The sequence below is a fragment of the Prionailurus viverrinus genome, chromosome E3, assembly GCF_022837055.1.
Source record: "Prionailurus viverrinus isolate Anna chromosome E3, UM_Priviv_1.0, whole genome shotgun sequence".
Classification (NCBI taxonomy): Eukaryota; Metazoa; Chordata; class Mammalia; order Carnivora; family Felidae; genus Prionailurus; species Prionailurus viverrinus.
This window is the reverse complement of record NC_062576.1, coordinates 30,375,904-30,388,023: the sequence shown is the minus strand read 5'-3', so window position 1 is coordinate 30,388,023 and position 12,120 is coordinate 30,375,904. Positions and strand designations below refer to the sequence as shown.

Genomic DNA, 12,120 nt, shown 5'->3' with positions numbered 1-12,120 from the left:
ACCGGAGGCGAGGGGCAGAGAGAAGGATTGGAGGTTCCGGAAGAGGACGCGATGGCTAAAGAAGGCTGCGGAGAGAGGCAGCCTTGATGACGATGAGAGAGGCCCCAGGCTGGGTACCATGGGGCCTGTTGGGTCAGAAGAGCGGGATCTGGAAAAGGGAACAGTGACGGGGATGGGGGAGTCTCAGAGGGTAATTGCAGGATGTGAAAGGAGAGGCTGAAACTGGGGAGAGCCCTGGAGGGAAGAGGAGGGTCTGAGGGGGTTGACCCAGGCTGGGGGGAGGGGGCGGAGGGTCAGAAGGGAAGGGAGCTGGAAGCTGAGGACCTGGCGGTTAAGGAATGGAGGGCGCTGAGGACAGAAGACGGACACCCCTGTGCCAAAACGGGGCGTTTGCTATTGAGAGGTGGCACAGCCTGGTCTGACAAGTGTGCTGCGCCCCTAGGTAGAGCAGGTGGCCAGGAGGCAGGTGGCCGCTGAGAAGAATGCCCACAGACTCGGTGCGGGCAGGGATACTGTCTGATTTGTCTAGGGATCCCCAGTACCTGGCACAACCCAGGGCCCCCAGGAGAGGAGGGGTTGCCCTGAAGACACAAAGGGCCAAGCTCCCACTGACCTGAAGCCCCGCTGGGGCGGATGGGGACAGAGCCACCAGTCTAAAACTCGGCTTGGGAAGAGGATTCCTTGCGATCTCCTCACACCCTGTGCTTGCCTGCAAACCTGGCTTTGATGGCAAGTATTTTCTAGCTAGCCGAAGTCTTTAAACTGAGGGTTTTAAAGTCTTTGTTATTGTTGTTAAAATGCTCATAACTCAAGTGCAGTGATGCCTCAGCACAAACCCAAAAACCCAACAAAAATAAAAGCCTGGTTGCATGTGGATGATTGGTTGATCACCCAAAGCAGTGACTTGGTTTGTATATTCCTCAAGTTCCCTGTCTCTCTTTTTAAATACAAAGACCTTGCCGCCTAGTAAAAACTGCCCTGTATTAAACAGACTGCTAATCACACTTGATTTGATGTAGGAGTATTTTATCAGTCAGCTGAAGATTGAAGGAGTGGAACACCTCCCTCGTCGGGTAACAAATGAAATCACAAGTAACAGTCGCTACGAGGTCTACACCCAAGGAGGTGTGATATTTGCAACAAGTCGGATACTTGTGGTCGACTTCTTGACTAATAGAATACCTTCAGATTTAATCACTGGTAAGAATTTGACACCTTGTCATTATTTGTATAATGATACAAACTAGCACTTTTTTGTGCCTGTCCCCACTGCTAAAGTCTAAACTAGAACCTCCTTGGGGGCAGCACCGGGTGTTTTGACTCAGCATCGTACTCCCAGGGGTTAGCACAATACCGGACACATTTTAGATGCTTAAAAAGTACTTGTAGCCTGAATAAGTAAGAATGACTTTTCCTTGCTCTCTAAGCTCCCATCTGGTTAATACTTCGTAATTGGCTGGCATTTGCTTTTCCAACCTAATCAGCCTTGAAATGTTTATAGATATTCTTTGTATATTTCCTAAAATATTTGGTTTTCTCTTTAAAGAGTTTTTCTCCCCCCCGTGATTTGAAATTAAACCGAGTCGTTGCTTAATTATTTTGAGAAATAATGGCTTCATTTCAGCTAGAATTAATATAGAAAAGGAATCCGTTCTCATTATTATTCGTCTGTTTGGCGACCTTTTCTGATCTCCCCCAAAGCTCATTTGAGGACCCTACCTCTCTGTCCTCGGGTTATCGTGTGCTTCTCCCCAGTCCTAGCACTAAAGAACCACCCATTATATTTGCCAGTTTATTTTTCTGTCTCACTCTCAGATAACAAGCTTCATAAGCACAAGGAACAATTTGTTCATCGCAGGCTAAGAACCTGATACGCAGGGTATTAAACCCGTATTTGTTGGATGAACGTTGTGTGAATAAGCTGTGATCTTCCGTAAACTTCTGGAGGGCAGAGCGACTGTGACATTCATAATGGTATATCCCACTATTGCCCTGACCCAGAAGACCCTCAGGAAGCATTTAGTGAATCAATGTATGAACGAATGTTTTATGTGGCTCATGGTACACTGATTGAAGAAGAGTGTTTTTATACTTTTATAACATTTATAACTGTAATAAGCTGGGACACAGGTGGTGAGGTCGGACTCACCTGGCTTTGAATGGGGATGCCACCACTCACAAGGAAGTTATGTAATTTTGGTGAGCCTCAGTTCTCTTTTCTCATTTTTTTTTTTATTTTAGTTAGTTAACATATACAGGGCAATATTATTTCAGGAGTAGAATTCAGTGATTGATCTCTTACATACAACCCCCAGGGCTCATCACAAGTGCCCTCCTTAGTACCCATCCCCCATCTAGCCCATCCCCCACCCCCCTCCCTCAGTTCCCTGTCGATAAGAATGGCTTGTCTCCCTCTCTTCTCTCCGCCCACTTCCCACGTGTTCATCTGTTTCGTTTCTTGAATTTCCACACATGAGTGAAATCCTATGGTATTTGTCTTCCTCTGATTGACTTAGCATAATACACTCTAGCTCCATCCACATCATTGCAAATGGGAAGGGGTCATTCTTTTCGATGACTAAGTAATATTCCATCGTATAGATAGGTACACCACATCTTCTATATCCATTCACCAGTTGATGGGCACTTGGGCTCTTTCCATAATTTGGCTACTGTTGATAATGCTGCTGTAAACATCCCGTGCACGTACCCTTTCCACTCTGTATTTTTGTATCCTTTGGGTAAATACCTAATAGTACAATTGCTGGATTGTAGGGTCGTTTTATTTTTAGTTTCTTGAGGAACCTCCATACTGTTTTCCAGAGCATTCCCACCAGCAGTGCAAAAGAGATCCTCTTTCTCTGCATCCTCACCAACACCTGCTGTTTCTTGTGTTGTTAATCTTAGCCACTCTGACAGGTATGAGGTATTATCTCATCATGGTTTTGATTTCTATTTCCCTGATGATGAGTGATGTTGAGCATCTTTTCATGTGTCTATTGGCCATCTGGATGTCTTCTTTGGAAAAGTATCTATTCGTGTCTTCAGCCCATTTCTTCACTGGGTTATTTACTTTTTGGGTGTTGAGTTTGAGAAGTTCTTTATAGATTTTGGATGCCAACCCTTTATCAGATACGTCTTTTGTGAATATCTTCTCCCATTCTGTAGGCTGCCTTTTAGTTTTGTTGACTGTTTCCTTTGCTGTGCAGAAGCTTTTTATCTTGATGAGGTCCCAATAGTTCATTTTTGCTTTTGTTTCCTTTGCCTCCAGCAACATATCTAGTAAGAAGTTGCTCCGGCCAAGGTCAGAGAGGTTGCTGCCTGTGTTCTCTAGGATTTTGATGGTGTCTTGTCTCACATTTAGATCTTTGATCCATTTTGAGTTTATTTTTGTGTATGGTGTAGGAAAGTGGTCTGGTTCATCCTTCTGCTTGTCGCTGTCCAGTTTTCCCAGCACCACTTGTTAAAGAGACTTTTTTCCATTTTTCCTTCCTGCTTTGTCGAAAATGAGTTGGCCATATAGTTGTGGGTTCATTTCTTAAATTGAGAAAAAGAGCACCTCCTAGAGTTATCTTAAGGATTAAGTGAGTAAAAATAAACGGCTCAGTATAGTGCGTGGTACATACTAAATTATAAATAATAGCAAAGAAAAAAAAAGCATTGGCTTTTCATAACCAGAAATTCTGATGCATCGTAAAGTCTTCCACTGTTTGCTGCTTTCTTCTCAGCTTAGTTTTATATTCCTTTAAGTGGCTAAAATGGGGGCAGTGTACCGGAACTACCACTAGATGTCAGTATTGCTCTGACTTTTAGTAACCGTTCAGCCTACTTAGGCAGAGAGCGGGATGAATCAAAGAAACCTCCAAATTATAGCTTATAGGTAGTTCCTAATTAAAAGCGCAAAATTCCCGGCCCATATCTGATCAGCAGCCAATAATGAAGGTGGCGCTGCTGCTGCCGCCGCTTTGCTGCATGGAAGGTGAATCAATGCCAGACAAGAACCCCGCCCGATTCTGCTCCCCAAGGGATCATTCCTCCCCCCCTCCCAACCCCCTCTTCCCCCCCCCCCCCCCCCCGCTCCCGCTAGGCTGGCAATGACACTTTGACCACAACTCTGACAGACCAAACAGCAGTCCTTGAGACATGTAACCCTCCGGAAAGTTCTGAATGTCCCCGGCCCTAACCTGCCCCCCCACCTCCGCCACTGCCGTTGCTACTCGTGGTATCCGCCACCATACCCCACCCAAGGGTCCCTGCCAAACGCAACTCCCCGGTGCAGAGAGAACTGTGTAGATAGTGACCCTGGTTGTACTGGCAGGAGACGGGACAGGAGGCTTTCATTGCTAAAACGGCTCCTGACATCCCCAAATAGAACTCAGAACACACTTTCCACGGGACACTTAAAAAAACCCTCCCATGTTACATGTTAGGTTCGTGCGCCCAGTGCTATAATCCAGTTTTCTGTTCACTCAACAAACATTTAGTGTCCTAAGGGTCCTTTGTTCGGCAGGGATGTGGTAGGTCCTGGAGACAGATGAACTAGAGACTGGTGAACTCTCGAGCTAGGCTCCCTCTGGGTTTGACCCCGCCTCCCCTGTGTACCAAAGTTGTGACCCCTGGCACGTTTCTTAATGTCATCAGGACTCCGTTTACTCACCCATAAATGGGAGACTGTAACAGTGCCTTCCTCTTAGGCTTAGCACACGGGTGAAATGAGATCACGTTTATAAAATTCTTAGCTTCATGCTCAGCACACAGTCAAGCATTCTCTGATGACTGCTCGTTGTGATGTCCTTGTCGTGGAGGAGGCAGGTGGAAAGCAGTACTCGCAGTACAGGATGAGATAACGAACTGTTGTGGGAGCATCAGAATGAAATGGAAGGAGGCTTTGGTGAGACCGCAGTTGCCCCCAGAAATACACCTGCCGTGTTTTCTTGTTGCTGGTTTTTCAAACGGTGTGTCGGGGGTGGTGGGGAGTCCTCAGGGGGTGTCACTTAGGAGAAACCAGGCTTTGTCTTCAGGCACACATGGTTTGGGACCTTTAGCCTCCCATTGCTTGGCGGATGACCTTGATCAACCTGTTTGCCTCTCCTGATCTCATAATAATACCTACATCCTAGAATTCTGAGGATTAAATGAATAGCAGTCTGCAAAAGTACCTGACCCCAGTGCCCGGGATCAAGTATTCTCTTCTTCCATCTGGGTTCCAAAAGAATGACAGCCTTTTGGAACACAACATTTTCTTTCTTTTTTCTTCTTTTAATGTTTGTTTATTTATTTATTTTGAGAGAAGGGAGAACATGTGTGCACACGTGCACGAGCGGGGGAGGGGTAGAGAGGGAGAAGAGAGAGAATCCTAAGCAGGCTCTGGGCAGGATCTCACGGGGCTCGATCTCACGAACCAAAACCGTGAGATCATGACCTGAGCTGAGATCACGAGTCAGACGCTTACCCAACTGAGCCACCAGGTGAGCTGGAGCAGAACATTGTCTTAAATTGAGGCCCATCTTTCCTTTAGAAGCCCACCTTTATCACTTCAACCTTATATAATATTTCAGTCTAGGCCAGCAAAGTGTAGCCCAGTAAAGTACTTGGAAAAGCCAGCGTCTTAAGTCCAGGATCTTTTCTGAGTTGTAAATTTGTTATGCACACGTATTGCAGTTATCGAAAACCCTTTGTCTGTAAATTCCTGAATAACACTTACTGATTTTTAGCACATCTGAAAAATAGTGTGCTTAGCTAGAATTAGAATAGATGGTAGCTCTCTCCACCTCAGTCCAAAATTTAAACGCCAAAAGAGCAGAATCTGAATTGAGCCTCCTGAACTACTAAAAGGGGTCATAAATCACTATTAATGTCATTTCCCAGATGCTAGGAGTCATGGGAACTGGTACAAAAACACATAAGCACATTTATGACAAATTTTTATGTAAGGTAATTGGCTTGATGTCAGTCTCAAAGACTAAGAATCATCACAGAATAATTCAGTTTTTGATTCAGAAATGACATCCGTGCACTCTTATGTCATACGTCTTCCTAATTTCTCGCTAATCACACTGCATCAAAATGGCATATATGTGTCATATCTCGTGGATGTATTATACACACAAAAGAAAGATTATCTGGTCAGTGCTCTCATTTTATGAATAAGGAAACGTATAATAATTGTCCTTGTTTTTGTGATCTCAGAAGTGTCCTAATCACAGCACCCCCAAACCCAGATGTAGTAAATATATTCATTAAAGGTCTTTATTTTAATGGACTAGTTTATCTCTCAGTTGAATATCCTCTGATTCCAAAAATTGAATTATTCTAGTAGGTGGTACAGATGTTACCCAGACTTGTGAAATGGCCCTCTTTTCTGTAGTCCACATCTGGTTCACATATGAAAGGAGAGTCAGCGAGGCACTTTGCTTTCAGAAACTCTTCCTCCGCCGTGCCAGACACACCCCACCCCAGGGCCTTTGCTTTTACTGTCCCCTCATCCTGGACCGGTCTTGGTGCACGTGGTTACAAGGCTCACCTCCTCTTTTCCATCTAGCCTTGGCCCAGATAGAGCCTCAACGAGGCGACCCTGCCTAAAGGTGCCCCCCATCACCTCTCACACACACTCCCTCTCCTCCTCCTCGGATTCCTTTTTTCCTCCCCAGCCCTTATCGCTGTACAACTTACTAAATCGTCTCTTTGTTTATATTGTGTATCGTTAAGTACCACAAGGACACAGATTGCCATCTGTGTGTTCACTGCTGTATCTCCGGCCCAGACGAGCACACCGCCCGTGCTCAAGAGAAATGTGGTAAAGTCAGTGAATGAAAACGAGCATGAACTTCCTTGTCTGTTCTGTAATCTAAATTATTATCTCCTCCCAGGCATCTTGGTGTATAGAGCGCACAGGATAATCGAGTCTTGTCAAGAAGCGTTCATCTTGCGTCTGTTTCGCCAGAAAAACAAGCGTGGTTTTATTAAAGCTTTCACAGACAATGCTGTCGCCTTTGACACTGGTTTTTGTCACGTGGAAAGAGTGATGCGAAATCTTTTCGTAGGGAAGCTGTATCTGTGGCCAAGGTAAATAGCCTTATGTGACAGATTTCTGTGAGAGAATCCACTACGACTTAAGTGTGCACTTGAAAGTGATGTAAAATTTATAGGAATTGCGCTTGACATACGATAGCCGGGTCCATACCAAGTGCATCAAATAGAAACATATGGTTACCTCATTTGTGATTATTTTAAAAGGAGAGACAGATTTGATATTTCCTTTTCTGGTAGCCCGTCACATCCATCCAAGGGCAGCCACTTTATTGCCTCTTCTACGTTTAGCGAAACCCCCAGGGAATCTAGAGCCTAAGGTATATAACAGGTTTAGGAGAACTAAACTCCCTCTGAAAATTACCCGTCGGGGAATAAGGCACAAAGATTGTTTTATTAATTTTATTTAACGTTTATTTGTTTTTGAGAGACGGAGCACGAGCAGGGAAGGGGCAGAGAGAGGGAGACACAGAATCCGAAGCAGGCTCCAGGCTCCGAGCGGTCAACACAGAGCCTGACGCGGAGCTCGAACTCATGAACCGTGAGATCATGACCTGAGCGGAAGTCGGACGCTTAATTGACTGAGCCACTCAGGGGCCCCAAAGCGAAAAGATTTTTGAAGAATTCCTGTAAATGTCTAGGAAAACCCGGAAGGTTCCAATGTTCAAACATCTCGCACCTATGCTGATACGTATTTTGGTTACACTACATGGCATTTGAGAGTAATTGCCAGGGTCTTTTGCCTTTCTTGATTATGCTGTCTCAAGGATAGGCAAGCTTTTTCTGTGAAGGGCCTGATAGTAAATATTTTGGGCTTTGCAGGCCATGTGGTTTGTGACAATGCTTCCAGTCTGCTGTTACATCAGGAAAGCAGCCATAGACAATACATAAACACTGGGCACGGCTGTGTTCCAATAACACTATTTCTAAAAACAGGCAATGAAAAAAAAAAAAAAACAATAAAAACGGGGCGCCTGGGTGGCTTCACTCGGTTGAGCATCTGACTTTGGCTCAGGTCATGATCTCATGGTTCATGGTTTCCAGCCCCACGTCGGGCTCTGCTGACAGCTCAGAGCCTAGAGCCTGCCTCGGATTCTGTGTCTCCCCCTCTCTCTGCCCCTCCCCTGCTTGTGCTCTGTCTCTCTCTCCCTCTCTCTCAAAAATAAATAAACATTAAAAAAAAAAAAAACAACAGGCACTGGTTTGGGCCCAGACCATATTTTTGCTGACCCCCCGCCTTATTCAACGAATGCATCCTTTCGTTGAGATTAAAAGTATTTCTGGAAACATTGTCATTTTGCTGTCTGTTTGGTTTGTGTCTTAGTTGCATTTCCAAAAACCCTGTGAGAGCAAAAACTGAGAGCCGTGTTATTTCTGGTCTCGGAGAAAACGTTTGGAAACGATTTGTCTCTTCAGGTTCCATGTAGCAGTAAACTCATTCTTAGAACAGCACAAACCTGAAGTTGTAGAAATTCACGTTTCTATGACGCCTGCCATGCTCGCCATACAGACTGCCATCCTGGACATCCTAAATGCGTGTCTGAAAGAACTGAAATGCCACAACCCATCGCTCGAAGTTGAAGATTTGTCTTTAGAAAATGCTATTGGAAAACCGTTTGACAAGGTACTCTGCCTCTTTTCCTTGTAAGCACAGTGTGTGAGGTTACAGCTTTAAAGAATCCAAGTTCTTTTGCTAATTGCAATGTCCTCAATAGGATATTGCTGTTATTTTTTTAAATGTTTTTTTATATGCATTTTTGAGAAAGACAGAGAGACAGAGTGTGAGCAGGGGAGGGGCACAGAGGGAGGGAGACACAGAACCCGAAGCAGGCTCCAGGCTCTGAGCTGTCAGCAAAGAGCCCAGTGCGGGGCTCGAACTCACAAACCGCGAGATCATGACCTGAGCTGAAGTCGGACGCTTAACTGACTGAGCCGCCCAGGCGCCCCAGAAATTGTTGTTATGTTAAAACTAATCTGGAGGTGATTTAAGTACAACCTGTTCGGTTTACTGGAGAGTAATAATTTGAAGTAGGATACATGGATTGACCTGTAAGCACAACTCTTTATTTTTGCCGTTATGCAGTGATTATCTTGTATTTCAAGTATAATTAAGAGAAGGAAAAATAACCTTTTTGCTCTGAAATGACAGCATTGGATATCTACAGATAGAAGAGTTTTACATGAGAATGCTTTCATAATTTATGATCTTCTGTTTGGAATAAAAATAATTGGGACGAGTTTTCATTACTGAGGAATGTGAACCTTGCTGTGTCCTAAAATTACGTTTTCAGTTGAGAAAATGTTAAGACTTTTAGTTCAAGGAACTTTTATTCTAACTGACGTTTTCTATTGTAGATGAATATTAATACAGATGCGTAAATGTCTAAAATTGAATTGTAGATCCAAAAAACGCTGACTTTTAAAAAAAATTCCAGGCAGCTTTTTTTTTTTTTTTTCTATATTTTGGTGGAACAAGTTCCTGTCTTTTAAGCTCTGAATGCATCTCTGTGTCACTGGAAATAATTCACAGTGATTATTTAAAAGGAAAAATTTAACTCCTCATATCTCTGATTCTTCCAGAAAGTGCTTTTATTGAAATAATGATACATAAAACTAATTACATTATGTTTTGTTCCTCTGTTCTTACAGTTTAGTGCATGTGAAGCCACAAAGAAAAACCACAAAAAAACCCTTCCCATTCTTTTAATAGAATGTGTGCGTCCTTATTAAAAAACAAAATGTAACCTGATAGGTTTTGTACTAAGTTTCTGTTTCTCATTCCCTGGTAAAGGTCAAAGTATTATTTTGGGTATTCTTTCAGCAACCAGATGTAAATGCAGACATGACTCTCATCTTGTTAGAAAATTAACATTTTAAAAATTTTTTTATTTTTTATTTATTTAATTTTTTTTAACATTTATTTATTTATTTATTTATTTATTTATTTATTTAGAGAGACAGAGAAAGACAGAGCATGAGCAGGGGAGGGGCAGAGAAAGAGGGAGACACAGAATCCGAAGCAGGCTCCAGGCTCCAAGCTGTCAGCACAGAGACTGACTCGGGGCTCAAACCCACAAACCGTGAGATCATGACCCGAGCCGAAGTGGGATGCTTAACCAACTGAACCACCCAGGCGCCCCAGAAAATTAACATTTGTTTAAGAGAGAGAGTGAGGGGCGCCTGGGTGGCTCAGTTGGTTGAGCGTCCGACTTTGGCTCAGGTCATGATCTCATGGTTCATGGGTTCGAGCCCCGTGTGGGACTCTGTGCTGACAGCTCAGAGCCTGCAGCCTGCTTCGAATTCTGTGTCTCCCTCTCTCTCCGCCCCTAACCCGCTCGCATTCTGTCTCTGTCTCTCTCAAAAATAAATAAACATTAAAAAAAGAATAGGAGAGAGAGCGAGAGCATGAATGAGAGAGAGGGGCGGGGTGGGGCGGCGGGGGGAGGGGGTGGGGGGGTGGGGAAGGGGCAATCCTAAGCAGGTTCCACACCGAGCGTGGCTTGATCCCACAACCCTGGAGTCATGACCCAAGCAGAAATCAATAGTCGGATGCTCAACTGCCTGAGCTGCCCAGGTGCCCGGAAAATTTAACTTTTGTAGATTATTTTACAAAGCAGGCATGCAGTTATATGTCCCAGTTTGTCTAGGATAGTTCTAGGATCTGTCTGTTGTCCCGGAGTGATTATTAATAATATAATTTCATTTTCATAAGAGCCCCAGATTGGACAGTAAACTATATGGTCACCCAGATACTCCTTCTGAGTATGAATTTGTTGGGTAAGGTGCCGTGTAGTGATACTGCTTCCATAGCATGCTACAGGTATTATCCTTTTTAGTTAAGAAATAGTTTGTGGGGCGCCTGGGTAGTTCAATCGGTTAAGAGTCCGACTTCAGCTCAGGTCATGATTTCGCCGTTCGTGGATTTGAGCCCTGCGTCGGTCTCTGTGCTGACATCTCAGAGCCTGGAGACTTCTTCAGATTCTGTGTCTCCCTCTCTCTCTGCCCCTCCCCTGCTTGCACTCTATCTCTCTCTCAAAAATAAATAAAGAGTAAAAAAAAAAAAAAAAAAAGAATCAGTTTGTGAAGGACGTGTATATACGTAGCAGTGGATACGTAGATACCTACATAGTACATGCCAAAGCTAGCCTTCATTTTAGGCAACACTTTAGGATCCCAGAAAATATTCAAATGTAGTCCCTTGTTAATTTAACAAATTCTTTTCCATCCATGAATCACATGGGTGGGGGGGGGTGGGAAACCCAAGCAAATCACTTACACCACAAAGTTAAGGTACGTCGTTATTTAATTTGATATGTAGTTTCCCTGGTATGTGCCCTCTGTTCCCTGTTCAGCTGGATCCCACATCTTTATGTATCCAGGATAGGGTCACAGCCAAACTGGGCAGAAACTGGGCGGGTCTAAGCTGTAAGCTTTGATGTTTCATGAAAACAAATGATTGGGGACACCTGGGTGGCTCAGTCAGTTCAGCGTCTGAATTTGGCTCAGGTCACAAGCTCATGGTTGATGAGTTCAAGCCCCACATCACAGCGTGATGCCTGTGTGAAATTCCCTTTCTCCCTCTCTCTGCCTCTCCCCTGCTCCCACGCTCGCTCGCTCGCTCTCTCTCTCAAATAATAAATAAAAAAATAATAGCTATATCGAATATATTTTTAGCCATACTAAACTGTATTCTTGTTTTAGACGATCCGCCATTATCTGGATCCCTTGTGGCACCAGCTTGGAGCCAAGACTAAGTCCTTGGTTCAGGATTTGAAGATATTACGAACTTTGCTGCAGTATCTCTCTCAGTATGATTGTATCACATTCCTTAATCTTCTGGAATCTCTGAGAGCGACAGAGAAGGCTTTTGGTCAGAATTCAGGTGGGAGATAAAAATACTAATATTATTATGGGAGCTGATTTGAATAAAGTGTCGGATTTTGTTGGGGAATCAGATGTGGGGAGTGCTATATTCAACTACACGGTATACTAAGCTTTCAAATTACGTTTTATGTTCATAGCATAAGGATGTAGGTTTTATTGATAGCTAATGTTTCCGCCTACTGAACTTCTGTTCTGTATAATAATAAA

At 43.9% G+C, this 12,120-nt stretch overlaps 1 protein-coding gene across 2 annotated transcripts in view; it reads left to right on the top strand.

Moving 5' to 3' along the window:
- The window catches only part of ERCC4 (ERCC excision repair 4, endonuclease catalytic subunit), a 34,411-nt gene that overhangs the window by 3,525 nt on the left and 18,766 nt on the right, over nt 1–12,120 (top strand). For both annotated transcript variants that reach the window (XM_047838635.1, XM_047838634.1), the window contains exons 2-5: nt 1,020–1,200; nt 6,870–7,065; nt 8,446–8,653; nt 11,731–11,911. In XM_047838635.1, coding sequence (XP_047694591.1) covers nt 1,020–1,200; nt 6,870–7,065; nt 8,446–8,653; nt 11,731–11,911 — 766 coding nt within the window. The remainder of the gene's footprint in view (nt 1–1,019; nt 1,201–6,869; nt 7,066–8,445; nt 8,654–11,730; nt 11,912–12,120) is intronic.